At 40.3% G+C, this 26,138-nt stretch overlaps 3 protein-coding genes across 6 annotated transcripts; 2 read left to right on the top strand and 1 right to left on the bottom strand.

Annotated features, from left to right (window-relative positions):
- Positions 1–13,139: 13,139 nt before the first annotated feature.
- On the top strand, positions 13,140–21,192 carry LOC139996319 (uncharacterized). 2 transcript variants are annotated; one of them, XM_072020625.1, is made up of 8 exons: positions 13,140–13,274; positions 13,446–13,642; positions 13,730–13,936; positions 14,003–14,257; positions 14,339–14,386; positions 14,465–20,547; positions 20,757–20,876; positions 20,945–21,192. In XM_072020625.1, the coding sequence occupies exons 1-8, from the start codon at positions 13,255–13,257 to the stop codon at positions 21,029–21,031; spliced, it is 7,017 nt and encodes a 2,338-aa protein (XP_071876726.1). In that variant the 5' UTR covers positions 13,140–13,254; the 3' UTR covers positions 21,032–21,192. The 2 variants fall into 2 exon arrangements, with proteins under 2 accessions (XP_071876726.1, XP_071876725.1); XM_072020624.1 differs by having other exon boundaries at positions 20,757–21,192.
- A 71-nt stretch (positions 21,193–21,263) lies between these two features.
- LOC139996327 (uncharacterized) lies at positions 21,264–23,878 on the bottom strand. 3 transcript variants are annotated; one of them, XM_072020652.1, is made up of 6 exons: positions 23,547–23,869; positions 23,421–23,466; positions 23,177–23,348; positions 23,013–23,099; positions 22,710–22,944; positions 21,264–22,607 (listed from the first exon to the last, which is right to left on the bottom strand). In XM_072020652.1, exons 1-6 carry the CDS (start codon positions 23,623–23,625, stop codon positions 21,514–21,516), a joined length of 1,713 nt encoding a protein of 570 aa, XP_071876753.1. In that variant the 5' UTR covers positions 23,626–23,869; the 3' UTR covers positions 21,264–21,513. The 3 variants fall into 3 exon arrangements, with proteins under 3 accessions (XP_071876753.1, XP_071876752.1, XP_071876754.1); XM_072020651.1 differs by having other exon boundaries at positions 21,264–22,944; positions 23,547–23,878; XM_072020653.1 differs by having other exon boundaries at positions 21,264–22,944; positions 23,177–23,272; positions 23,547–23,876.
- Positions 23,879–24,490: 612 nt separating this feature from the next.
- Positions 24,491–26,138, top strand: Arpc4 (Actin-related protein 2/3 complex, subunit 4). The gene is made up of 4 exons (XM_072020674.1): positions 24,491–24,692; positions 24,968–25,294; positions 25,374–25,544; positions 25,616–26,138. Exons 1-4 carry the CDS (start codon positions 24,690–24,692, stop codon positions 25,619–25,621), a joined length of 507 nt encoding a protein of 168 aa, XP_071876775.1. The 5' UTR covers positions 24,491–24,689; the 3' UTR covers positions 25,622–26,138.

Raw genomic sequence — 26,138 nt, forward strand, 5'->3', positions numbered from 1 at the left:
GATACACCAATGATCGCTGACATAATATTACATCTTTCTGTGATTAAAGATTATAATTATATACGTCAGTTATCAGTGATTCTAAGGAAATGAGAATTCCTTGTATTTATTTGCGTTAATGGCAACGAATATTACAAAGTAAATTCTTTGATTACGCAAGCTTACGATTTTCTACTTATCAGGATTAAAACTACTCGGGTGGCTTCCGATAATGTTACCGTTGACTCTTATCGAAGACATATAATTTTATTTATAATGTAATGTAATGTATATGTAAAGCCTGTCAAATCTTTTTCAATTTCATTGCATAGATAACACGATTAACGTTCGACTCTGAAGAAATGGGTGATTTACTTGCACAAGTTTGTTTACCACAAACAGACGATACGAGTAACAAATTCGAAAATTAATTTAAAAAATAATATCTGTAACGTAATGTAATATCTGTAAAATATTATCTTTCTCCATTTTTCAATTTGATCTGATCGATCGGATATGTACATTATATAGCTTGGAACGCGCACGAATTGCAAATCGGTACATTCAATATTAAGAATCAACATAGATTTATGGTTGAAACAACGAAGAAACAATCGTCTGCTTTGCATATACTTAATGTGTCGTTTCTTCAGAATTCGCAAGAAAAACTACATTGCATCGAGATGTTCGCCGCACCCTATACGAGTAAATTGCTGGAACGCAAAGTCTCTCTTTCTCCGACTCGCTCGATGGAAGGAGATCGAATTGAATGGCCATCGCTGGTACTCGCACCTTGCGGCAACGAGGAGGGACGCGCATAGTCGATTAAGTCGATTGGATAAAGACCGAGAGAGAGCAAACCGGTGATCTCGTTCCTCGCGGTGGCCCCGATGTATCTATAACCGTGTTCCACGGTCATAGGCGCGAGTATTGCTGCAAATGAGAGTCCGAGGCGTCGCGTCGCGTCGGTGACTCGCCGAACAACTCTTGCCCCACCAGAAGTCGTCGTCGTTTCTGCATTCCTTTCTAAGCTTGTCCCAGTCCTCTCCGTTTGTTGTCGCTGGTCTCAGTTTGAGCCTAATTACGCGCAATCGGACTCGATTATTACACTCTCTTTTTTTACCAAGATCGATAGAACGGATCGAAGTTTGTTAGAATATTAAAATTCCGTTACGTTGGATTTATCTTTGCCGAGTCGCGTAACCGCGATCGTTTTGCTACCACGGATGTTTAAATTCGATGGAAGAGATTCGACAGAAGCTTCGTCTTGGTCGATTCGAAATTTGAGAATATAACAGGCAGAAATTAATAGGAATGGCAGGTTCTGTAACGAGGGGATCCGGCAGAGGTGGATACGTGCAAACGACATGGAAAGTCCAACGAGACAGCAGTTGGCACTCGGTTCGGCTCTCGATTCATGCAACGTCACGTGTCGCATTCGCAGGAACGCTATTTTCTTTGTGTGGCATTAACGTGTTCTGACTCGGACAGTGCGTCGGAAACACCATTCTAAATTCGTTTAGAATCCTCTTCATCTATTTAATGGTAGACAAATTGTTTAATAACGTGTTTACGAATATTCAAGATCTTTTTCAAGATTTCCATTAAAAGACAAAGGCGAGAAAAGTTACGAAAGGAATAGCCACGTAGAAAATGTAGAATCGATCTACCGATTAAATTTCGTTTTAAAGGGAATACCGAAGGTAACGCAGACGAAAATGGAAAGGAAAGCGAAGCGATTATTGGTGAGAAAATCACAGGCCAGGGAACAAACGCGGAAAATCAGACGCTATTAATACTCGAACTGGCCAGACAACATTCTAAGCGGGCAGAAACACGCGTTGTTTCGCGCGGTTGCTCGCCAAGCAGAACGGAGAATTTTAACGCTTCTCCTTTTCCCGCACCTGCTGCTCAGGCATTCAGCCAGGGACACGCAATTACCGGTGTTTTTTCTCTCGCGAAACGATTAATAACGCGCCCCGCGACACGCTCTGCAATTATAGCGCCAGGCTCCATGCGTGCCTCGAGGATCGGATCTCCTTTTGAATAATCGATTTTTGCTGGCGTTCGATGCCTCTCTGATCGACAAGCAACTAGACGTCTATGTGTCTGAATAATTGACATATTTGTTACTTGACTCGCCGTTGAAAGTTTTTTTTCTTTTTTTTTATAGAATATTTAGTTTTTTTCAGAAAATCGCTCGAATTCTGTTCGTCTAAGCTTGTATTATGTCCTTATTAAAATGCTATAGCTGTATAGTGAATCTATAGCTGGCGCGCGGGATAAGTATCCTTGTGTGTGTGCGTGTGCGTGTAAGTATTATGGAGAATTAACGGAAAATTAATTTTGTTACTAGCGACGTTTACATCGAATGGTGAAATTATTTATTTAAGTAATATCCAAAGGATCGATACTTATAGTCGCGGTATTATCGAGTATAGCGCGATGATAAAGTAAAGGAAGACGGAGGATATTACGCAACACAGAGAACGGCTCCTGCGGCACGCGGCTAGCAAGAAATCTGAAACAGCGGGTCGAAGGTTGCGATAGGTTCGCACTTTGCTTTGCGATCGTAAACACGTAACGACACGCGTGTTATGCCGACACGGTGAACACCAGAGGAAAGAGACATCGGATTCGTCACTATTATTAGCTCGTCGTTCTATGCCTCTGTGATTAATCTTTTATCGATAGATGCTCGTTCATTGGATACCTCGAAACGTGTCTTTTCTTTCTTCGCTTCTTAGGGACCTCCGCGATCATCGAGAAAAGGAGAAGGAGTTTGAAAAATTGCTCGGAGACCTCCGCTTCTTACGAAGACTTTTTTATGTTTCAAGTAGCTTGTGAAAAAACAATCGGACATTTTACTTTAGCGAGGAAATTCTTAGCCAAAGGTTAAAGATAAAAATTTGGTTTTGTGAAAATTTTTTTATAAAACGAAGATTGATTTCCTTTGGAACAAAGGTCCTTAAGGAATTTCTTTACCTACTGGCGAGTAGAAAATTTCGATTTTTTATGTAAATATAGGCAGTTCATGTAAAAGACTCGAAACGACCGTAAATTGAATTGTCGTGTAGTTATTGTTAAGTTTACCGTTGGCCAGCGATCTTGTACTTGGCTTGAAGTAACAGCGTACGTTAGGAGGCACGTACTCTTGCTTGTCTAACTTTAAACTTCTTCACGTCGAAAATAAACCGTGCGGCTTTTGCCTGGCGTAGTCGCTTTCGCGAGCGACACGGCTCTTCCTCTTCGTGGGCGTAAATCCGTCGAAGGAATGCGCGCACAAAATTACGTTAAAATTTTCTTTAACGCGTGTCCGAGCAAGATTTCGTCCGGCGGTCCAACCGTGGGTTCTTGATGGATCGATTCGGCTAATGAGACACGTGTCACAGTTTCCTAACATCGATAGATGTCACATTGGTGAGGATAGGTTCTACGAAAATTCGAATCGAGTGAAATCGAATTTAGATGGTAGACCTAAATTATGCAACATCTAGATTTCACAGGCCATTTCGTTATTTACTATCTAAGTTTGTTAGCATTCCGGTACTATAAAATTTCAGTTTCATAGAATCTAGATTCCATACAGCTTAGATTTTATAGACTTCTGGAACTAGGATCTAAGTTCGTAATAAGCAAAGTTTAGTAGGATTTAGTTCGACAAAACCTTGCACGTATCAGAATTCTTGCGGCTTCTATCTTACTCGAATTCCGCTCTATCCGAACATCGATGAACTCTACTACTATCCCTGACTATTCCTAATCCGTAAAATCCGCAGAATCCTTGAAACATCTCTGCCGGTCACGTTTACCTAGAAATAAACTGGCGAACCACGATCTCCAAAGATCGAGACGAACGACGTTGGCATTGTTCAACGTGGATATTTTTGCTCGTTCTCCATGTAGAATTACCGGTGCGACGTAGCTCTCCTCTGTAACTAACGTCCTCGGAAAATATCGACGCGATCCACCATACCGACGTATGCATTATTCAAAGATGAAATCCGCATTTAAATGTTTGCCCGTTTAAAATCCTCGCGCTGTACAAGTACTTTTATTACATACTGTTCATACAATTCAAAACAGCCGGTCCAAACCATCGTTCTTCCCCCGTTTTCTCTTCCCTCTTTCCTCTCGCATCTTCTTTTTCCCCTCCGTTTATTCGAACACGTAGAAGGAACACCATCTTTGACCTACAATTAAATTCAAGAATATCGTCCCGTTAAATTCTGTTTTTCATATGAAAGGGGACCCCGTGTTCGGAATTGCGATGACCAAGCGAGATAAAAGGTTAATCGAGAGCCTCGTTATCGATAGATCACCCTTGTGTGTATGCATAGAAGCTCGTCGAACGGCCGTATGCAAGCCTATGTAGCGTATACACGGCGGAGGACACGCATATAGAGGCACGAGGTCGAGGGCCAACCTACATATTCATCGACAGCGGGACACTTGCTTCCGCTTTGCGCTGTACGCTTCTTACTTTCAAATCACAGTTAATGGTGCCGGCAGCGTGGCGACGTTTTCTTTCGGTTGGCATTCGATTAGCCACGAACCTCGTAGCGGAGGTGACGATAGATGATTTCCTCCGGGACTTTCCACGAAACCGATAGGCTACCGTTAACGGTGCCTTCCGGTCGCTATATCCACCGTTTATGGAACTCGATGTTTCAACTGGGGGAACTTGGGCGCTTGTCGAGTGATAACCTTTGCTGCTCTTTGCTAGGGGAAATTATCGGATTATACTTGCGTCTCTGGTAGGATTTATACGTCGATTCGTTCGTTGGATCGTTCGAGATTCTTCTATAATTGCGAGTTTCTGATAGATGATCGATGGAAGGGGAAAACGAAGCCTACCTATTGTGTAATGGAGATTCGCGCGATATACATGTAGAGTAATCTAAATATGCAATGATTTATGCCACTAGTAGCTAGGGTTATCGTAGATTAGGGCTGGTGTAATTTAAATTTAATATTGGATCGACCCAAGGTAGGTCAAATATAAGGATATCTACGTATGTGTATTATATATTTAGATCCGGTGAAATCCAGCTCTAACATTGTTTAGAATATTCTAGAATGTTTACATCCTACGTGTAAGATTCGGTTAAGGAATCTAAAGGACAGCGCATCGCGATGTACGACCCCACGTTCTTCGTCGAATAAACATTTTGAAACGAATCGCTTCGTTCGGTGATCGAACCACGGAGATGAAATCTAATGAAACTCGAAGCCGAACTGAATCTCCTACCACCTTAAATCATAGCAACGTCTAACTACGTCAACGAGCAGATTCCGCGGATCAGTAATCGTTATTCTGGCATAGCAACCGGCCCCGCAGTTCACGCATTCAAGGATTCGATGTCGCGAGGCGGCTGGATATGTGAATCAGGTTTATAAATACATCGGCACGAGTAGAAACTCTGTTGGATCGCGAAACCGATTCGTAGAGAGGTTATCGCCGAGTCTTTACCAATCGAACCAGCACAGCGCCGGGGTGTCACGGTTCGCCGCGTAACACCACGTAAACACCCTATCTTTCTTCGTTGCGCGCGGTATTAACGGCCTGATAAAATGTGGAAAGCTTTGCCAACCGTCGCGTTCTAATAGTGGGGAACCAAGCCACAAGACGACGGAGGACGCACGAGCTCTGGTTGCCATACTTCTCGCTGCGAATATTCCTTACTTTCTTCCGCTTTACGATTTCTTTCGATATAACAGAGAATTTTCTACGTCTTTAATCCTGCTGCGTCCATTTTCCACCATCGCGGGTCTACTCTAATTTAGCTAAAGCATAATATAGATTCAATGGAACTCAGAATCGAAACCATTCGTATTCGGTACAACTAAAGTTGAACGCAATCCACTTAGATACAATGGAATCTAGATTCAGAGTCTTGAATTCTAGATTCAATAGTACGATGCATCGTAGATTTAATAGTAGTAAGTACAGCGTAATAATGGTACCAGATTCGCTCGTGCTTACATAGAACCAATGCAAACTACATGGAGGAGATCGTAAGTGAATGGGGTAAAGTAGATCGATGCAGATAGAAATTTGCAAGTGTTCTGGAATGGTAACGGACAGCACGTCGTACTCGTTAGCGGGTAACGAATTTGCATAGAATTTTTACGAGCGACAAGCGAGTCGGACGAATAATATACGATCTCGTGTTAATCGATACTCGGGAAGCAATAATGCAACAGGTTTTAGAAGATTGTCGTTGATTTATACGTCGACTGGTTTGTTCGATTTACGATTATTTGTCAAACGATCAACGTGGAAGAAATTAGCTTGCATTTTCCTGACTCGTTTCGGTCTGTATGGTAACACGGTGGAAAGTATTTTTAATTCAATACCAGGTATATTCAGAAGAATTCGAATCGACTATAATCCAAACCCAAGAAATCGAGCCACTCGAGTTGAGAGTAACTCGGTGTGGAGATGAGAAGCTGGTTCGGATAAAGGAATGCGAATCTGATTGATTATTTCTGCTGGATCCAATACAATTGTAAAAATAAGCACGCGTATCGACCGAAAGTGTCACATATACAAATAAGATCGTATACGTGCGATGGTGAGCGACAGAGCGTAGCGCTTCCCTTCTCTCTGTGCCATCTCCTTACAGTACCCTGGATCTAGCGTAATCTGAATTCCATGTAACCTGAGTCGTGACGCAATTTACGTATACGTAGATCTAGGTGGCACAATGTAATTTACGTGGAATGGAGTCTAACAGCAATGGAACGTAAAATCATCGATCTTTCTTACGTCGAAAGCGGTAGAAAAGTCTCACGATCGTTTACAATCGGAAATCCAGTCGATAGTTCTGAAAGGAGCTGTAGCAAACCGTAGTCGCATTTGTGAGGCTACCTACACGAGCGGCCCCGAGGGACCGACCGGTCTGGCCATATTAGTCCACAGAGGCCACGAGGAGGCTGACGTCACCAAGGGTCGCGTTCTCCTGCTGCATCGACATAACGTCCTAGATGTTTCTCATCTATGGCTATGGCACCCCGTGACACACGCTGTCTTACAGTTTTCCAAAGACTTTCTCGATTTTAGTGACCATAGAGACTAGACACGTTTGAATTGTTCCTTAAGCGGCGAGCAATGAGACATGACTCAATGGGAAGCCTTGTTAAGTATGGTTGACCTCATTTTAATTGGAAGAGTAGGTTAACCATGGAATTCCGTTGGTCTGTCCAAACTAGTAAAACGATGTTAAACGTTTTTTTATATTTAAAGGGATCATCCTTGAAAATGTTCAACGTTCGTAAACATAGAAATTTATATAATCGATTGGACGTTGCACGTTCAGGTGCAATTAGGTAAAAGAATATAGAAAGAAATAAGGTACGGTTAACCGAATTTTTTGATGAATCGAAGAAGGCGCAAGGTATACAACAGGAAAATTAATCAGCAAATCGAACGGTATTCCGAGAGAACGAACCTCGCCATCGGTGGAATTTCTTCTCAACTTCCGGCTGCTTGCAACAAAGTTACCAAGACGTGACCAGCTGATTAAATCGTCGTCGTTGTCTGGTCTCTTTATGGAAGCGTTTTACGTGTCATCCTCTAATGAGTTTTTATTAACATCGTTGGGTAAGTTTGAACACTTCGAGGCGATTAGATTCTTCGTTTAATCCTAAAAAAAACAGTTTTCAACAACAAGATAACGAGGTACGGACTATCAGGATAGCGAAAATAACTAACTTATAATTTTCTCAGTTAAATTTTACGTACTTGTGAGCGTGTTCTTGTGGACTCGAGCGTCGTTTTAACATCGTTAAAAGGTAGCAAAATAAAAAGGAAAAGTAAAAAATTAGAAACAAGATATTAGGTTTATGCAATATTGGCCCCTAATGGATCAATGTGGACAAAGAGCGGCGGAGTTCGCTATAGAAATTCCAAACGAGCGCTTTTGCTGGCAAGGCTGTACGACGTTCTACCGATGCACGTGCAGATTTGCACGGATGAAATTCCAACACGGCGAACGTTTATGGGGGGGATTGATTGTTTAAACAAGCGTTTAAGCGCTCGCGGAGGTGTCGCAAAATCTCGACTGCGTTCGGTCGAAGGCTGGCCAAGGACGGAGATCGCGACGATTCATGGAAGAGAGAGAACCGAGCAAAGCGTATACATTACATATGCAGTTTGGCCGGATAGAGAGAACCTTGTTCATAAAGAACCTTTTGACCTTTGCGGAAGAGCGTCAGGTGAGCTCGTCGTGCATAGAAAAACGTAGCCAGCGTAATTTCCATTTGGTGTCGAGTTTTGCATTACGCTGCAAAAAAAAAAAAAAAAAAACGTGCAGAGTCTTATTATATCCACGTGTTCGTCCGGTATTTTCATTTCCTTTGTCCTCGCATTTCCTATTTACATTTTCCCGCGCACTGGTCTAAGACGCTTAGCAACCGACGTGTCTTCGTTCCCTTCGCGAAGAAAGAAGAAAAAGGAGATGAGAAAGAATACAGAGAGCTAGAAAGAGGAAGAAGAAGGTGAAAAGGAAGGTGGTAAGAAAAGTGAGGGATATCGAGCAATGGAGAGGAGGGAGAACGATACTATTAATATTAATACGAAGCGGTGAGCGTCAATCGAATTATGTATACGGGCTTGTTTACTCTAGGCCGTGTCTAACGAATCGATTCGTTAAGTCTTGGAAGGTTGCTCGAGAAAGACGACTTTGGCCACGCTCGTTGAACGAACGAAACTTTTGATATACTTATAACAGACATATGGAAGATTCGAATCTCGTGAATGTAAGAATGTAAGCGCCAAAGTTCGATATTCGAATAACAAATGCTTTAATGATTCCTATCCGAGTACTTTGTTAAGTACGTTGTCGCGATGGGTGGTAAATAGGTGTCGTTCGCGATGAATCTTTGGAGACTTCGATGAGGCGAAACGTGGAATTTCCGCCATTTTGCGCGGTTGGGGGTTGGTCCAGAGGGGATGCTGCGCACACGTACCTCCATATCATCCGCACAGAGGCAGAGCAACGCTCCGATTGGATCTACATCCCCGGTTTTAGAGGGTTCTTGCTTCCCTCTTCTTTAACCAAAACGCGAATATGGTGTATCCTCCATTTTATACCATAGTAACTGCACGCAGATTCTATACAGAATATCCTTCTGCAAAGTTCTTTCATATCGCATCGATATCTCTTCCATCTTTCTAGCGACACGTTACGTAACTCGATCATACCAATCCCCCCTATATCGGAACTTTTGTAGTTTTAAAAAAAGCGTACATAGTCCCCAAGTTATTCCGCCAAATTTCCAATATACTTCAAATTATCAGTAAATCCCAGTTAATTGTAAAAAGTTAGGAGAATCGATCGACAGGAGAGTCAGCAACCTCCTAGTTGAAAATTCTGATAAGAAGGGTTGGAATTAATCGTCGGAGCCTGAACAGGGGCAAACACAGAGATTCGGGGACGACGACTGCGCAGGATTTCTCTCTCGATGCGGCGTGTGTCGCGGTGGCGGTTGGCCAACCCCTTGAGGGCAGCGGAGGGTGGCAGAGGGTGCGGTCTCTTGCTCGTAATCAATACCGGTGTCGGCTGGCCTCGCTCCGCCGTTCTCTCGCCACCCACGCGAAATCCTGCAGACACCGGCTGCCACGCCACGAATTTTTCTCCTTGTCGTCACCGACCGTCGCCGCCACCGCCTCCCTTATCGGCTTTTGTCGTCGCGTCGTTCCCTTCGCGTCGTCACGGCTTTCTACCCTCTTCCCTGTTGCGTGTGTGCACAACCGCGAGTCTTTGTGGTGCAACGAAGGAGATAGGCCGGCTCGTTCATCTGCTAGTTTCAATTTTTACGAACCGAGTACGTAACGAGAGCGTAAGAGGCCGGAGAGTTCAACGTAGGCGAAGGCGCCGCTGTAAATTCAAGTTTTGAAGCATCTAGATACCATGAAATCTTGGCACGACCGAACGTAGACGCCGCGCCAATCAAGTTCTTCGCAGAATCTGCCGGCCACCAGAAACTTAGACGCCACCGAGTCTATAATCTTGCTGTCGTTAAAAATTTGTTTAGCAACGTTGCAACGATATCCTGATTCGGCCGCGATCAATTCTATAGCTCGCATCGAACCAATCGATCGCTCGGAGCCATCGAACAACACTCTCGCTACTTGCCATTCTCTCTTCTATTTCTTCTTTGTTCTTCCATACGATCGTTGCCTATGCAATCATCCAAAGAAAGAACACGTGTAATACGTATATATATATGTAAACTTCCTAGAGTTCACGTGGGATAGGCACTCTTTTTGTTTCACGGGTAGCACGACGTTCTTTGTTTCACGGACAGAGCGACCCTCTTATGTTTTACGGACAACCATTTTTGAGAGGCACGCATTTTCCCAAACGGACGGACAGAGAGTAACATCAGAGGCAGACAAGATTACAGAATAGTTGTTTAAAGTTTTGAAGACTGACGGAGAAAGATCGGTAGCTCAGAACGTTGAAAATCGATTTTCGATCGTGCAAAACTTGTTGTTTCTCGTTTATGTAATTTATTGTTATTTATTGTTATAGACGGATATCAATTGTTGTTTATTTTTGTATTTTATCTAATTACGTTCATAATAAAAAAAAACTCGATTTTCAGACTTCAGAATCGATCCCTGAATTATCCCAAGATTAACGATATTACATATATATGTTAGTTTGAAGATTTAGCGCAGTTAAATTGTCGTACAAATATAACGGATAAAGTTAGTCAGCGAGAAATAAGAGAAACGCGAACGAGCGACGGACGTTGATTCTCCTCGAGGGCGCTTCCTGAAAGGCGAGCCGTTAATCGTATAAATGATTCTCACGGGAGCATCGTAATTATACCGCGGCACATTCCTTGGCCAGGGCTCCGGAGGCAGCAAACGTAAACGTAGATGCGTGAGAGTGCGTACATGCGAAACTCGGCCGCGTGTTGCTTAAATCATTAATTAGTGCCGCACGCGCTACGCTGCACTGTTGAAAACTAGAGTTTCGCACGGGGCCGCGCGTATAAATGTTGCCGCGATGATTAACTGTTGAATAATCGCGCGATTCTTCGCTGTACATATTCCGCTTGGAAATCCAACGTTTAATATCTTATCCTGATTTTAACCGCGTCTAAACGCACGAGTTCGAGGTAAATCACGTCCTGTTTTCTCCTATTCTCGCCTCCACCGAATCGCAGGAAAGTCTTTTAGGTAGCTAGTTGACTAATTTGAATCGATTAACCTAACCTGTTGAAGTGATCGATACTTCTGAGAAAACTCTACATCTGGTCTTCGGCTTTCACAAGGCGCCGATGTCGTCTATAGCGCATAGACAAAAGAATGCGTCGACGACAGACGATAAGCGGCACACGTGCGACGTCCTTTTTCGGCGTTCCTTTAGTCATAGGGTAACACTGCTAGCGTGCGGATCTGGACCAGCTTACATATATATTCCTACTTGTATTTACGCTTCTATATTAAATTATATTTTCTACCTTACAATCTATCCACACGTTTCTTTGTTCACACGTCTAATAACCTCAACATAACCAACTTCGGATATTGGCTGGTATATAATCGCTGGTAAATTATGATTTTCAAGGATTACCGTGCAACATCGTAGAGAATGTTTTGACGCAAAGCTAAGTTAAGTTAAACCTAAGACGATACGTTCGGTATTCTCGTGTAAAAAGTTCTATTTCCGAAAATACCAGGATTGCGAAACGGACCCTGTTCTTCTTCCCTAAATTTTGGCCGTGTGATTTTTTTCAACTGTCTTCGCTTCGCTCGTCGGACAGATTATAGTTACTTTGTGGAATAAACGCAAGCGCACATACACGACGAAGGTAACGGCAATGGCGTCCAAATTTCTAACGAGTCATGCCATACCGCCTTACAGTTCACAAGGATGCAGCGTAGGCACGCTTACAATCGTCGACGATACTCTCCCTCTGCTGAATCTTTCCTTTTCTTTTTATTCCTCGCGCTAAATGCGTATTCTGTTTATTCCTTACGAGTAGGAGTTAATTTTATTGTAAACAGGCTGACAGTGAAATATGCAGCAGTGCGGCGTTGCCAAATAAACGGCGCGCACAGAAAACGCTCGAAATCCCACAGCAAACGTTTCCGATGAAAGTGGAAAAAATATGTCGCGGCGTGTTGGGGTACGGCCTCTGGGTATTTTCGCTGTCGAGTCTGCAGAATTCCTGTCTTGAAATTTTCGAAATACATATTCACGCCGCCATGTTGGATATAGAAACGACCGAAGCGCTATATCGCGAGAATCGTGCTTTACCAACGGCGCAAAAATTATTTCTCTCGCATGTATCTGGCCTCGTCTTATGTATTATGAAATATCTCTTTATTTTTACTCTTTTTTTTTTATCGTGACTACTTTTTATTCCGTATAATATTCGCACTTGTCATCGGCGATTTGTATTGATGCCGGTTTCAAGGCTTTTCTCTTTCTCTCTCTCTCTCTCTCTCTCTCTCGCTCTCTCTTGTGTTGACATTCGAATGCATTTCGCATAGTGGCTACGTATGACTCTGCTTCGACGCATCTCTGTAACTATATTCCACCGTCGCGATCATACCACGCTTCATTGAGATTGTACAATCTGCTGGCGCCTCCCGTTAACGAAATATCGGGTTGATGAGAATGCACTTATATTTCGTAGGCTACTGACCGACTCTGATGAAAAACTATTCGTTGACTGACCAAATTAAGAGGATTAAAGGAATTTTTATCGAAGATTTCGTTTCAAGGATCGAGGAAGGAATTACTACGCTTGATCATCCAACAGAATACATTGACAATTGCATGTTTTATATAGAAAGAATTATGTTCATGCAATGAACTTTTGATCTATACGTGTACATACATCTATACATATTTTTACGAGCTTCTAAAAATAGATTTTGTGCGATTTTATCGACTGCAACGTTTTGAACATACAAAGATAAAGTAGAGATCTGACGAATTTTCTTAATATACGTATATTGGTAAAAAAAAGTGTAGTGATACCTACTATAATGACACCTGGTAAAGGCAGTGAAAAGTGCGTGAAAGGAAATCGATAGAGGGCGGGCAGGTTCAAATGATTGTCGTGACATTCGGGACCTGTCGGCAGAGTTTTTATTTCGCGTATTCCGCGATCGAGGCAATCGAAGGGTCGAAATGTCAGAAATTCGACGGGAATCCACGAATGTCTGTAATGTCAGTTACAAGTGACGCATTAGCGCTTCCCGCGGCGCGTTCTTCACGCGAAACGATGCCAACAGGATAAATTATGCCTCGAAAAGAGAACACGTAAGTGTCTATTAGCCAGCTTCTAACCTCGACCACTTTTATTACCAAGATTACTCCCCTTCTCTTTGCGTCTTTTTCTCTGGAACAAGAACGAACAAACGTAAAACATAAATTAAAAAATAAAAAGTAAAAAATCTAATGGTCCGCTCGTTAACGTGGACATCTTCTCAGCAAAGCGAAAACATGGGAGCGAGACAGAAGAAAACGTATGAACGCTTACTTCAAAACTCTGGCAGACCTTTTGCCCCCGCATCAGGAGGGTCGCAAACGCAACAAGGTCGACATCCTGATTCACGCATCGAAGTATATCAAAGACCTCCATAGCCGTACAGAGGAGTTGTTTTCTGCTCATGCCTCTGAAGCGCATAGTAAGCGAATTTTTCCACGATAACTGTAACTTGTTTGTGGTCGAGATTATCTTTTTTCATATTTTTATCATATATTTTTGATGATAGAGGAGGAATTGGCTCGTCTGAAAAAACTTGTAACTCAACTTTTCTCTCGTACTCAACTATTATCTACTCTTCTACGAGATGCTGGTATCTCTGTGCCGGCAGAGCCAGCCCTTGAAAAGATATCTCCCCTGAAGTGGTCGAATAAAATTAACGTAGAGGACGCAGAAAAGTATTTCGGCAAAACGGAAGAAGTTACGAATAATAAAGGTAATATTAGTAAATGAGAAATAATTTTTTTGGCTTTAGGTGTTCGTAAAAGATATTTGATTTCAGTGAAGAATTCTGAATGCAAGAGGGAGAAGTCTGCGGAACTCAAAGTGCCTTCTAAGAGAAAATCGGTTACTTCTTCTCATCCGTCTAGTAAAAAATCAATCGAAAATAGCGATATTTCTAAGGATGTGAATAGTTCCTTAGAGAATCAAGAGAATCAAGTAAATTCTGCGAACAGCAATGATGATAATTCAGAGGCTACGAGCAATGCATCAGATACAAGATCCAAAGAACCAGGATGTTGTCAAACGAACACAAGTAAACATTTCTACTTAACTCTAGTTTTACAACTTGTTTCGGATAATGAGAGTATGTACTTCTTACTGTTTTGTTAATTAGGTTGTGACATAGCGGTCAATTGTCCAGTAAATAGCAAAACTAACGATGGTGGGTATAGAAAATATAATTACGCATTAAAGTTTCTCTTACCAATTTATCATATTTAATTATAAAATACTGTTTTAGCATTACAGAAAGTAGAATCTCAAAAAAAGGTAAAAAGGAAATCGAAGAAAAAGGAAGAGAAAAAATCATTGACGCAGTGTATAAATAATTCCGTGACTAATTTGACCCCGAATACCCTCATATTATCTGGCGGTAAATTAATGCCCTTGGTAACTCCAATGACGTCGAACATAATTGTAAATACTCAGCAACAGCCTGCGAATCCCATAATCCTCGGTAACAGTCAGCAAAATCAGATGATCGTGATGCAACCTTTAACAAATCGTGTACAAAACCCGGTTGTTTCCATTTGCAATCAAGCTGTGATCAATACGGTTCAGAAAGTTACGCTCAATACGGTCCCTAGTATTCGCACGAAAATGGTAGTGGATTCACAAAATTGGACATCCAATGTGAAGAACATAATCAATGCAACAAAGATAGGTGGCCACAAAGGCATTTTACCTAAGGGTAAGGAGATTACGGAAACAACGATGACATATAAAGTTCCTATTCCGGCGGTTCATAAGGAAAAAGCAGAAAAATATAAAGAACATGGATCTAAGAAGGAGATGGAAGTTAGGTTGAAAGCTAACAAAAGTCACGGTAAGGGTTCTAAAAATCAACAGCCTACAGAAACCGTTGAAGAGAAGAATGAAAAAGAGAAAGTTACAAAAAATGTTGAAGACTCAAATTCTGTGCAGAAAACTGTACTTAAACGTTCTGCAAGCACAGAAGCTGGATGTGTGGATGAACCTAGTGATAAAAAACGAAAAACGGATGAAAACCGTGAACACAATTCAGCGAGTACGGTATCTATATCGAAGTCGGATTTTGCTGTCACTTGTAAATCTATTGAAAGTTTGAAACACGTTATAGAAAAGATAGGTGAAGAAACTAATGAAGAACAAGATAAAAGTAATTCCCCGAATGATTCTGAAGAAAATACGAAAACGAACATAGAATGTTCCGTTTTGTTAAGTACCAGTGGTACTGATCAGGAGGATATTTCTGACTCTTCAAAATCAGCGGAGGTTCTGACATCGGATAGCATGCATTGTGAAACAAAAGGAGGTCGAGACGCATCGGTTTCGCATACAACATCCCCAGTCACTTTCTCGGACGAACACTTAAAATCTTCCAATGAAAATGTTTCAGTTTCACCTGAAAGTGATTTTAACATTCCCATAAACAGTACACTGGAAAAGTCAAGCAACAATATCGGTTGCTCTGATTCTAAATCAACTTTGACAGAAGTAACAAAAACGGTTGAAAATCCTGTGGCTAAAAAGATGAAAGATGTTTGTAATCTTGATACAGAATTTGACAATCTCTTACAGGTGGCACCAAAAGAGCCAGAGGTTGTTGAGGGGACGACAACTAACTTAGAAAGTAATAAAATTATTCTAAATCTAGATACAAATACCACAACAACTTTGAAACCAGAAACAAGTACTGCAGTTCAAACTCCAGATATCACAACGCCGTCATCGTCATTGATTCCGGTTAATATAGTGGAGGACGAATCCAAGATAGCAAAAGCATCAAAGGACGAAGTATCAAAATCGTCACTATCATATAACACGGAGAATACTTTTGTACCTATTGGTAATAGAGCCGATGGTCTTCATTCTGATCTTTCAAATGATATATTTGCATCTCTTCAAGTTCCTTCCAGCTCTCACAATCCAGAATCTATATCTCCTACAGCAGCATTTTTAATGGCTTTCCCGTTAGTGTCCTCTCTAAATGGTAAAACAGAAGTCTTAGAGGAGGAAATGAAAGAGGATTTCAAGTATCATAGTCAAACGCCACCCATGCTTCTACAGATCGGGGCAATGGAGCCTAACAGTTTTAAGCTAAAGGCAGCATCACCACCTCATTCCACCGCAGAGAAACGTCTGAAAGTAACATGTGAAGAAAAAAAGACTATAAATCCTCCCGTGAGCGAGACAGTGTCACCGAACATGATGGTGGAATGTACTACAACTGCGAAAGCCTTGCCCAAAGTTATAAACGACGAACCTCTCAGGGAACCTTATAAAATTGTTGTAGAAAAGTCTGCAACTTCTAGTTCTTTCTCCAATGCGACTATGTACTCTATTTCAAATGCTTCAGGTACTACTTCAGTTATCAATACTTCAGAAACGGGAGAAAATTGTCAGAATCAACTCACAACAAATTTGAGAAATGCAATCACAAATACTACTAATGAAAATGTCGCTGTTTCTCAGATTAATACAGCCTCTATTTCAAATAAACCAGATCCAACTAATTGTCCTGTACAGGCATCAACCTGTGACACTAATGTTCGATATAGCACTTCTCAGGATTTTTTATCGAGTTACTCGACGATCGTCGAGAACAATTTGACCACTTTGCAACAGAATGCAAATCCTTGTACCAGTTCGGCGATTCAAGAAACGAATCCATCTGGTTTGACTCAAAATGTCGTTCCAGATGAGTCCCAGGCACCACCTCTGGTTTCTCATTTGACTAATACTAACACAACAACAAATACTTCGTCCCTGCCTTTACAAACAATGCAAATGGAATATACTTCTCATATGAAGGATAAAGAATCTCATAGTTCCCGTGTTGCTTACGGGGTTCATGGCAAGGATCCTCTAGTAGATTCTAACATAGTTACCAATAATCGCTTGAACTATACTGGCCATATAGACAGAGTTCTTCCCACTCCTTCTCAGAATATCCAGCAAGAGTATTCAATGCGATCTAAAGAAGCGACTCTACCAATTCTCTCTTCACAACCCATACAGACTGTCTATGAATCACAGCCTAAAGATAGTCACGTTCTAACTACTCAACAAAATGTTCATCAGAATTACACTTCAGTTCATGAGAAAGATCATATTATTCAGAACTCTCACAATGATTATACCATTGATCAGAATAAAAATCTGCCTCGAAAGGATTCGTATTCGACAGGAAGTAGTAACGCAACTACGTCCAACAGGAATCCGAGTTACCCTTCGAAGGACCCGATATCAAACTCATCCGAGGATCATTTCCAACGCAGTTATACGAAGATAAACAAGGAGTCTGATTCTTCGGGTACCAATGTAGTGAATCAGGATCAAAAATTGAACGATGTTTTGAGATCAAAAGCTCAGGAACCGCAAAGTCATAGACGTGATACTAATTATAATTCTACAAAAAAGATGGATGTCGATCCGTTTTCTCAAACATTTTCCTATGGAGTGAAAGAATCTATGAGCACCCAGGCCGAGCAGAGTGTTCTGAATCAGAACACTGACAGTATATATCAAAGTAAAAGGGACGAGACCCAAAATTATTCTACTTATTCTAACAAAGATACAAAGAAGATCAACACTAGTTCTTCTAATAATATAAGCAACAAATCTCTCATTCAGAATACCCCTGTTACACGTTACTCGCAACAACCGACGTCGTTCGTGGCTACGTCCAACTATGAGCAGAGTACGGTTACTGAAAATCATGCAAAATCAACAACCACCGTTGCTCATAATTCCTCCAATTTCAGCATTTTGTCTTGGACGACTTTTTCTCCTGTAGGCGGAGGGAATAATAATAATCTGGTACAATTTGAGCAGGGACCAAGTCAAACTGATAATACCGAGGCAAAAACGATATGTGAGAATTATAGTTATGTTCCCCTGCATAAAGAAAATCCGAATTTCTCCAACGTGTTGACGAACGATGTTTTCTCTGTGAATTCTACTATGGCTAATATGGACAAATCAAGAATGAAATCGGGAATGGAAACACAAAAACAGTCCTTCGTGGATCCTTCTAAAACCAGGAATATTCAGGCCAATGTTCCCGCATCTAGTAAGCAAAGTCGTATGCAAAATCAAACTTCTTCCAACAACAATGATTACAACAAATTTAGCGCAGAAAACAAAAACAAGTCTAAGTATGGAATGGAATCAGAGTATATTCAAAACGAATTTTCCGGTATGGAGCAACAATCGCAACAGCAACAGCCGCATGGACCAAAGAATCATCAATCCATGGCAGCGAAGCAGGACAAGACAGTCTATCCAATGTCTAACTATGATTCCCAAGTAAACTTTGATTTGTCCGAAGTTAGCGCGCAAATGAAGTACCCTGTTGAGACTTATACAAGTTCGAATTTCAAATATCCTGACAAATCTCAGCAGCAAAGTCAGAATAAATATCAACCTTTGGTCCAAGGACAGGTCCCATCTCTTCAACATGACAGTAGTACTTACAACAACGATGGGAAACATGGACAGCAACAGAGTACAACAAAGGCGAAAGGAAATCAACAACAACACGCAATTAGAGCGCCTGTAAATTGGATGATGACTCCAGAGATTAAACATAATGCCAATATTGCCGATATTATTTTACCACCTATTGGAAAGGAGCTAGAGTTTTGTCAGAACAATCTGTTTGCTCAAACACCATCTTACAATCAAGGAACAGCGAATCAATTTTATAACAATTACGATGTCGCGGCTCATAGTTTTTCTAATTTACCGGTCTTGCAGAGCGAGCCAAAAAGAACCTCAGAAGTGTTCTATTCCGAGGAACAACCATTCCCCTGGTCTCCGACGAAAACCAGCATTCATGTTGAACAAGCTCAACCAGTCAAGGGTATAGATCAGCATATTGTACCCTCCAGTCTTCCAACGTTGGTCGGTGATCTAGATTTAGGTACCAATATACCCGAGAAGCAGAATTTCTTATTTGGGCAAGTACCTTCGAGAGTACCTTCTGATCAGAGTAAAGATTCCATCAAGGATAAAGAAGGAAATGTTGTTGGACGCGATTTTCATACCGTGTTGAATAATCAGACGGTCCAGCATCCAACAGCTGGATCCTCTTTCCTTTCAGTGAGTCAATTGGTGGAACACGAGAAAGCTGAAAAATCTCATCAGCAACACCATCAACAGCACCATCACCACCATCACCACCATCATCATCATGCTCATCAGCATCAACAACAACAACAACAACAACAACAACAACAGGCGAGGAAGCATCAAAGGAAAAGCAATACTAGTCCTAGAGGAAACAGTAAAAGGCAGATGGATATCCGCAAACAAGGATCAGGTAATGATCAACTACATCAAAGACACGAGGAGCAGAAATCGTCCGGGCACACCTTTCCTGAACAAGGATACCAACAGCAACAGCAGCAACAACAGCAAAAGTATCAACAGAATAACGTTCATTGGAGGAACAGGAATTGTAAGAGCAATTACACAGCCGAGGCATTAATAGGGACTAATAGTAGCGTACATGACACAAACCAAGACAAACACGCTTCGATTAAGTTCTCCACAAATTATTCGCAGAACAAATTTCAAACAAGCCTGCCCACTGCGGATGCAGTCATGCCCCTTAATTATTTCTCAAATGCGGATGATGGAAGTGGTTACGGGCAAATGGTGAACCAGAACTTTAACTCGTATACATACTCTTCTAACGCTAATATTTATCCCACTTCGAATTTTATAACCAGTATATCAAACACACCTACCAGTTACATGATGCCATTGCACGATAACACTGACTATATGGAAACGAATGCCTTCTTGTTATCAAATGTGACCGTTACCTCAACTACCACCTCTTCATCCTCGTCTACCGTGACAACCTCGACTTCAAACGTGAATACGAACGTAAAGAACCATCAACACTATGGAAAGCAGCAAAATTGTGATAAAAGGCCATATCCCACGAACGCAAAGAAAGGAAAAAGAAAAGCTCTCGATGGAACCATGCAGAACTTGGAGTTTCCTTTGTCTGGTATCAATTCGCCCCTAGAGGATTATCATCACTCTACTACATTTTTACCGCCGCCACCGCCGCCACACGCTAGCCCCCTTTATCAGAATCATACGCAGACAAATGTATATACCAAAGCGGTAAATGGTCTGCCACCGCCACCACCTGTGGCTGGTTCTCAGGGTGTACCTGCGGTAGCAACAGCTGGGTTTCCAATGAATCCAAACATGCCAAGAGCAGGCATCGTTGCCGGCAATCATATGACTATGAGTCATCACCCTTCTGGCACAAGTTTAACCAACTTCAATTTAAGTACCATTTTCCCAGAGATGAATGACAAAGTATGTGGACCTTTTGTTCACTCTAATCCTTTGTTCTCAAATTGTCCATAAAATAATGTCCTATCGATAATATTAAGCTCGCAATCAAGGGATATAGTACCCCTTAAAATAATTAAAAGTGAGAAATAAAAAGATGGGTACAAAGGATTAGAATTGATGTTTTACCGCTTAGAGTAGCACATTGGATAACTGTTTAGCTTATTTGTTAGATCACTGGATATAAACCACCAAACGGTATACCACCTGGCTTGTCGCAGCCGCCAAATCAGTCTGCAACTTATGCACAGAGGACTAATTATACAACGAATCCTCTCTGCCATTTACCACAGGTTTGTTTAATAACCAAAGAATTTAGTATTCCCTGTGAGTTAAAATTAAACAGGAGCGTTGTCTTCAGGTGTCGGAAGAAAGTCAATTTGGTAATAGCGTTCCTCCTCCTCCTCCTCCACCTCCTCCTGGAGTGATCCATTACAAAAATGTATGATAATGTAAGTATGAATGTAGCGTAGTGTATCATATTTACATTATCATTACGACAATGTATGGATGATGATGTAAGTATGAGAAATTACACATTAACCATTCTATTACTGTACATATGTAAATAATCGTGTAACTGATTAAATTAAAAGAGGTTGATATATATCTGCGATATGTTTGATTTTGTATTACATTATAATGTGAATGATGAATGATATTAAAAATGAGTTTACAAATAACTTGTAACAACGTAAATTTTACATCTTATTGTATATTTTGTTACAATTTGAAAACGTTGTCAAGTTTATTTCACATTAGTTCGTTAAAAGAGGATTTCATCAAATTTTATATAAAAATTGACACACTGTTGGTAAATATATATATTATTTATTACTATAAACTTGTGATTTATCTCAATTATAAAGGAATAATATAGAAAACCAGTATCACAGCGTATATTCCTAGCTAAACTACTTTCACGCTGCATTATCTAATTTCTTTGGTAGGCGGCTTCAGCGGAATCTTTCCAAAAATAAATTTCTCCGCCATGTACATGTTCTTCTCGTCGTCTGTTAGTTGATTGTCTAACGAATAAATGTTGTCGTCAATAATGATTGCCGTCACCGTTACTCCGAATGTCGATTTTCCAAACGGATCGTGCGTAGACGTAGCAGTATTAGAAGTTTGATTTTGTGCAAAAGTACCAAATGGAGATGTAATTTGTTGTTGCTGCGGTGTAAACGAATTTGTGGTTGTAGCTGTAGACGTAACGCTCGTAGAACTAAATGGTGAGCTCGTTATATCACTAAATATCGTCGATGTGAAAGGAGAAGTGGTGGTACTAGGTGTACCAAAAGTAACTCCGGTACTTGTAGTACCAAACGGTGTGCTAGAGGAAGTAGCTGTGGTAGCAAAAGTTTCACCCGCAGTTCCCGTAGCCATCCCAAACGTAGGCTTCGAGAAGGCTGCCGTACTGGTGGTTTCAAATTGCGAGGTTGCGGTAGCGAAAGGACTCGTTGTCGTTGAAGGTGTTGCGCTAAATGGCGAAGCACTGGAAGTGGGCATAGAGGGTGTGGTACCCTGAGCATTTCCAAATAGATTTACGGTATTGGATTCGCCGAAAATGCCACCAGAATTTCCAAATGCCGGTTTCTCGCCAAATATCGAACTGGGATTGTTTCCAAAGGTTGCTGAAGCGCCAAATACTGATGCTCCCCCAAATGCAGGTGTTTCAGACTGCGAGAATATACCTGAACTGAAGGTTCCGGTGGACGGAGTCGATCCGAAGATGGAGTTAGTTGTCTGTAAATTTGAAGAGCCGCCAAACGGATTAGCAGTAGAAGTTTTAGCTCCGGCAAATACAGAAGCGTTAGATTGAGAAGAAGTGCCACTAAATAAAGAGGGAGGAGATGTCGCTCCGCTATTGAATACTGATATGGGCGCCTGGGACGTTTCATGCCTGGCGAAAACATTGTTCACTGGATTGCCGGTTCCAAATATGTTAGGCTGCCCGAAAACGGGTTGGGAAGCTCCACCAGCAAAAATCGATCCGGACGATCCAAAAGTCTGCGTGTTTTGTCCTGCATTAAATGTAGAAGTGTTTGTAATCCCGCCAAATACAGTATTAGTGCTGGTACCACCACCAAACACTCCTAAATTACTGCCAAAAGTTGGTGTACTACCAAATACAGAATTTGAAGTTGTAGGTGTTCTCCCAAAGATTGATGTATTGCTGGTAGGCGGGAAACCACCGCTGAATGGATTGCTCTGAGTTCCAAATGTCTTATTTCCAAATACATTGGAGGATGGAGTACTGCTTGGAAGTCCAAGTTGAGGAGTTGCAAAAGCAAAACTAGAGGATTTCCCAGATGTATTATCATTCCTGGCATTCTTGTGTCCTGTACCTAGAATCTCTTTCTAGAAGATAAAAATACTTTGAATTATATTTATAAAGACCAATATCAACTTTTTATGCTGTTACATACAAGCTTAGTTAGTGTTTCACGGGTAGGATTCCTAAAAGCTTCTCTTTTTGCCTTCATATCTGTACACAGTTGTTGGAAATGTAATTTCTGAAAGAAATATAAAAACATAGATATTGAAAGAATTCATAACTTTATAACAAACAGAAATAATTACGTATACTAACTGCCTGATCTACCATCCCATTATTTTGAGCTTGGTACATCTCCCATCGAACTTCTTCCGGAGACAAATCTTCCATGCCAGGAATACACGGTTTGTCCTTAAATGGTGCAAAACATGATAGCAACCATTGTCTTCCTCTTTCTGCATTGAGCATTTCTTTTGCAACCAACACCCTTGATTTACGATAAAAATTAAATTAATTTCATATTTTGGCATTCTTTGTTAAATAATTTTATGATACTTACGCAATATATTCATCTTCATTGTAAGATTCAACTTTGTTATTACCACCTATAGAACGATCAATGTCAATATCAATATCACGGAGAGAAAAGTATAATTTTCTGTACTATATAAACTTTATATCTTACCAAAAGTATTTATATGTTCGAATTGACAATATTGTCCAAATCGACAATTTCCTTGTCGATAGTATTTACAAACAACCATCTTGCATGTGGTTCAATCCATTTAATCTTATTGTGTATCCCTTGTCATATCGATAATTCTATTTACATATGCACGTACACAAATGCGAAGTGTTGGTCCTGTGATCTACACCAGAGGACGTGATCATTTCGATTCAACCTGCGAACTTAGATTCTGACTTTATAAAACCTAGCTCTCTACATAATACAGATTTACCAATCTTCGGAGACAAATATTCGAATGTGAAATATTAATTTCTATAAATCTTGTTTATTTTTTATAATTTAAAGCATTTTTTTTTTAATCTAGTAACTTTTATAGGCGACCACGTGGTTGATCAGTTACAATTAGTTCTGGTTACAATTAGTTAATATCCTAACTTTTATGATGTTGATATCCTAACAGAAGAGTAATATACATTACATCTGTAATAAAAAGCTAGAAATATTTGAAAGAGCAATTTAAGCGAATGATAATTTTGCTTGATTAGTGAGAAGAATATCATTTGATTCTTCATGTTGAATAGAATTTAGCAATAGCAGGTAATAGTCATCAGTTAACGCATCTAATTACACATATTATAAGAATGCAGACGTATGTGCAAAAGTATCACGATGATTCATCGTACATTTAATTAAATTTGTTGATACGATCTGCATTTGTTTCAGTGAGAATTCGTAAATTTAAAATACATAAGATAATATAAAAATGCAGTCATTGTTTCGTTGGAGCGTACATTAGAAAGAGAATTAACACATCTCCAACAGAAAGAAGCAGAATTTTAAAATTTAGATTTGTAGAAATGTGAATTAAACAAAATTGCTAGGAAATCATAGACATCTAGCGGCAGCAGATGAAACTATTAGCGATAGGAGGATGCCCCTCCCTAAGGAGATGGCCCCCCTAGCGTATCTCACCGCCTGCCACCATTGTTACGTCCGGATTTTAGATTTCGGTATCTGTGATGAGACAATTTCATAGTTTTATAAGAATGTATTTGTAATTTACAAGTGATAGCATTTATTGTTTTCTAAAGTCTACGTTGGAGGTGTCGTTATTAGCTGCGGTATAGCCGTAGTCGGATAATGGTAAGAGCTATTTCTTAATGTCCGAGAAATAGGTTATATAGTAACTTGTGCCTATCGAAATGATAAAATTCTTTATCAGTCAAGCCGGATGGCTTCGTATCTAATTTCTGTTTACTGTTTGATATATTTTTCCTCGACCGTTACTAACTTATATAATAAATATAATTTTATATCGAGCAACGAGAAAGACTTAAATTTCATCTATGTGTTAGCCAATGACTTTTGAATTTTTTAATAACTTTACAAGTTACTTACCGTTGATACGTTTGTTACAGTCAGGAACGCTAAAACCTTACCTGGCAGCAGTGAGGAGAACACTTACTGCTGCTATGTGTTTAGAGAACTTCTCTTCTCAAATAGTTGAGAAACATAATAAACCTGAAGTTGAAGTGCGAGCTAGTAAAGAACTTCTTCTGACACCGATATTAATAAGCAGAAATGACAAGGAGAAAGTATTGATCGAATCAAGTATAAACAGTATGAGAATAAGCATTGCTGTAAAACAGGCTGATGATCTAGAAAAGCTGCTATGTCATAACTTCACAAGATTTATGACAATGAGGGCAGAACACTTTATTATCCTCAGGAGAAAGCCAATAGAGGTAAATATTATTATATATGTTAAACATTCATAACAGAAGAAACAAATAATCAATGTTTGTAATATTTATTATTCTATAGGGTTATGATATTAGTTTTTTAATTACAAACATCCATGTAGAACAAATGTACAAACACAAGATCGTAGACTTTGTGATTTATTTCATGGAGGAAATTGACAGAGAGATCAGTGAGATGAAATTGTCCATGAATGCAAGAGCTCGCATTTGTGCAGAAGAATTTCTAAAAAGGGTCAGTATCTATGGATATAACAGATGGAAAGATATGTATGAAAATTGTCAAAATATCGCTTTTGATTTCAGTTTTAATTTTACGGACACGACGTGTTAGCAACATAGCAATAATCACAAACGCCAGGTCACTAAAAGTAATAGTGCCCATAAATCAATCTGGCTAATACATAGCCAGAGGATATTTTAACGGATTAATATCTTAAATTGACTCCAAACGCTCCTTAATCCAGACACGCCAATCCCTAATATCGTCCGTTCTCGAAAACAAATTCATTTGAATATGAATATACATTTATCGACTAATCACTGTCATCTCCAGCTGTGTGTGTAACGAATAACAAGTCTGATGTACATGTAAGTACCTTAACGGTATTAAATTCTGCACGCGCAGTCCGCGAACGATAACTGCGAGCATATTCGCGATCGTGCGTTTCTTTCTCCCAAAAAGAGGGAAGTTGAAACACTTAATGGTGGTGTATGAGTAAAGCGTGCAATTCTTTTTTGCATTTATAAAGTTCTATTTATCTTACGAAACACTGTATCCATATGATTTAATACTAATGTAAATACAAATAAACGAGAAGAATCGAAA

Source organism: Bombus fervidus, chromosome 17 (genome assembly GCF_041682495.2).
Source record: "Bombus fervidus isolate BK054 chromosome 17, iyBomFerv1, whole genome shotgun sequence".
In the NCBI taxonomy this organism is placed as follows: domain Eukaryota; kingdom Metazoa; phylum Arthropoda; class Insecta; order Hymenoptera; family Apidae; genus Bombus; species Bombus fervidus.

What these genes read in the sequence shown, in the direction of transcription:
- LOC139996319 (XM_072020624.1), top strand. Translation starts at nt 13,255, where the DNA reads ATGCCTCGAAAAGAGAACAC. An exon ending in AGAAGTTACGAATAATAAAG is followed by an intron (nt 13,937 to 14,002) that starts GTAATATTAGTA and finishes ATTTGATTTCAG; the next exon opens with TGAAGAATTCTGAATGCAAG. An exon ending in TCCCAGAGATGAATGACAAA is followed by an intron (nt 20,548 to 20,756) that starts GTATGTGGACCT and finishes CTTATTTGTTAG; the next exon opens with ATCACTGGATATAAACCACC.
- LOC139996327 (XM_072020651.1), bottom strand. Translation starts at nt 23,625, where the DNA reads ATGGTTGTTTGTAAATACTATCGACAAGGAAATTGTCGATTTGGACAA. An exon ending in AATGAAGATGAATATATTGC is followed by an intron (nt 23,349 to 23,420) that starts GTAAGTATCATA and finishes TCGTAAATCAAG; the next exon opens with GGTGTTGGTTGCAAAAGAAA. An exon ending in ATGGGATGGTAGATCAGGCA is followed by an intron (nt 23,100 to 23,176) that starts GTTAGTATACGT and finishes TATTTCTTTCAG; the next exon opens with AAATTACATTTCCAACAACT.
- Arpc4 (XM_072020674.1), top strand. An exon ending in TCAGGAGAAAGCCAATAGAG is followed by an intron (nt 25,295 to 25,373) that starts GTAAATATTATT and finishes ATTATTCTATAG; the next exon opens with GGTTATGATATTAGTTTTTT.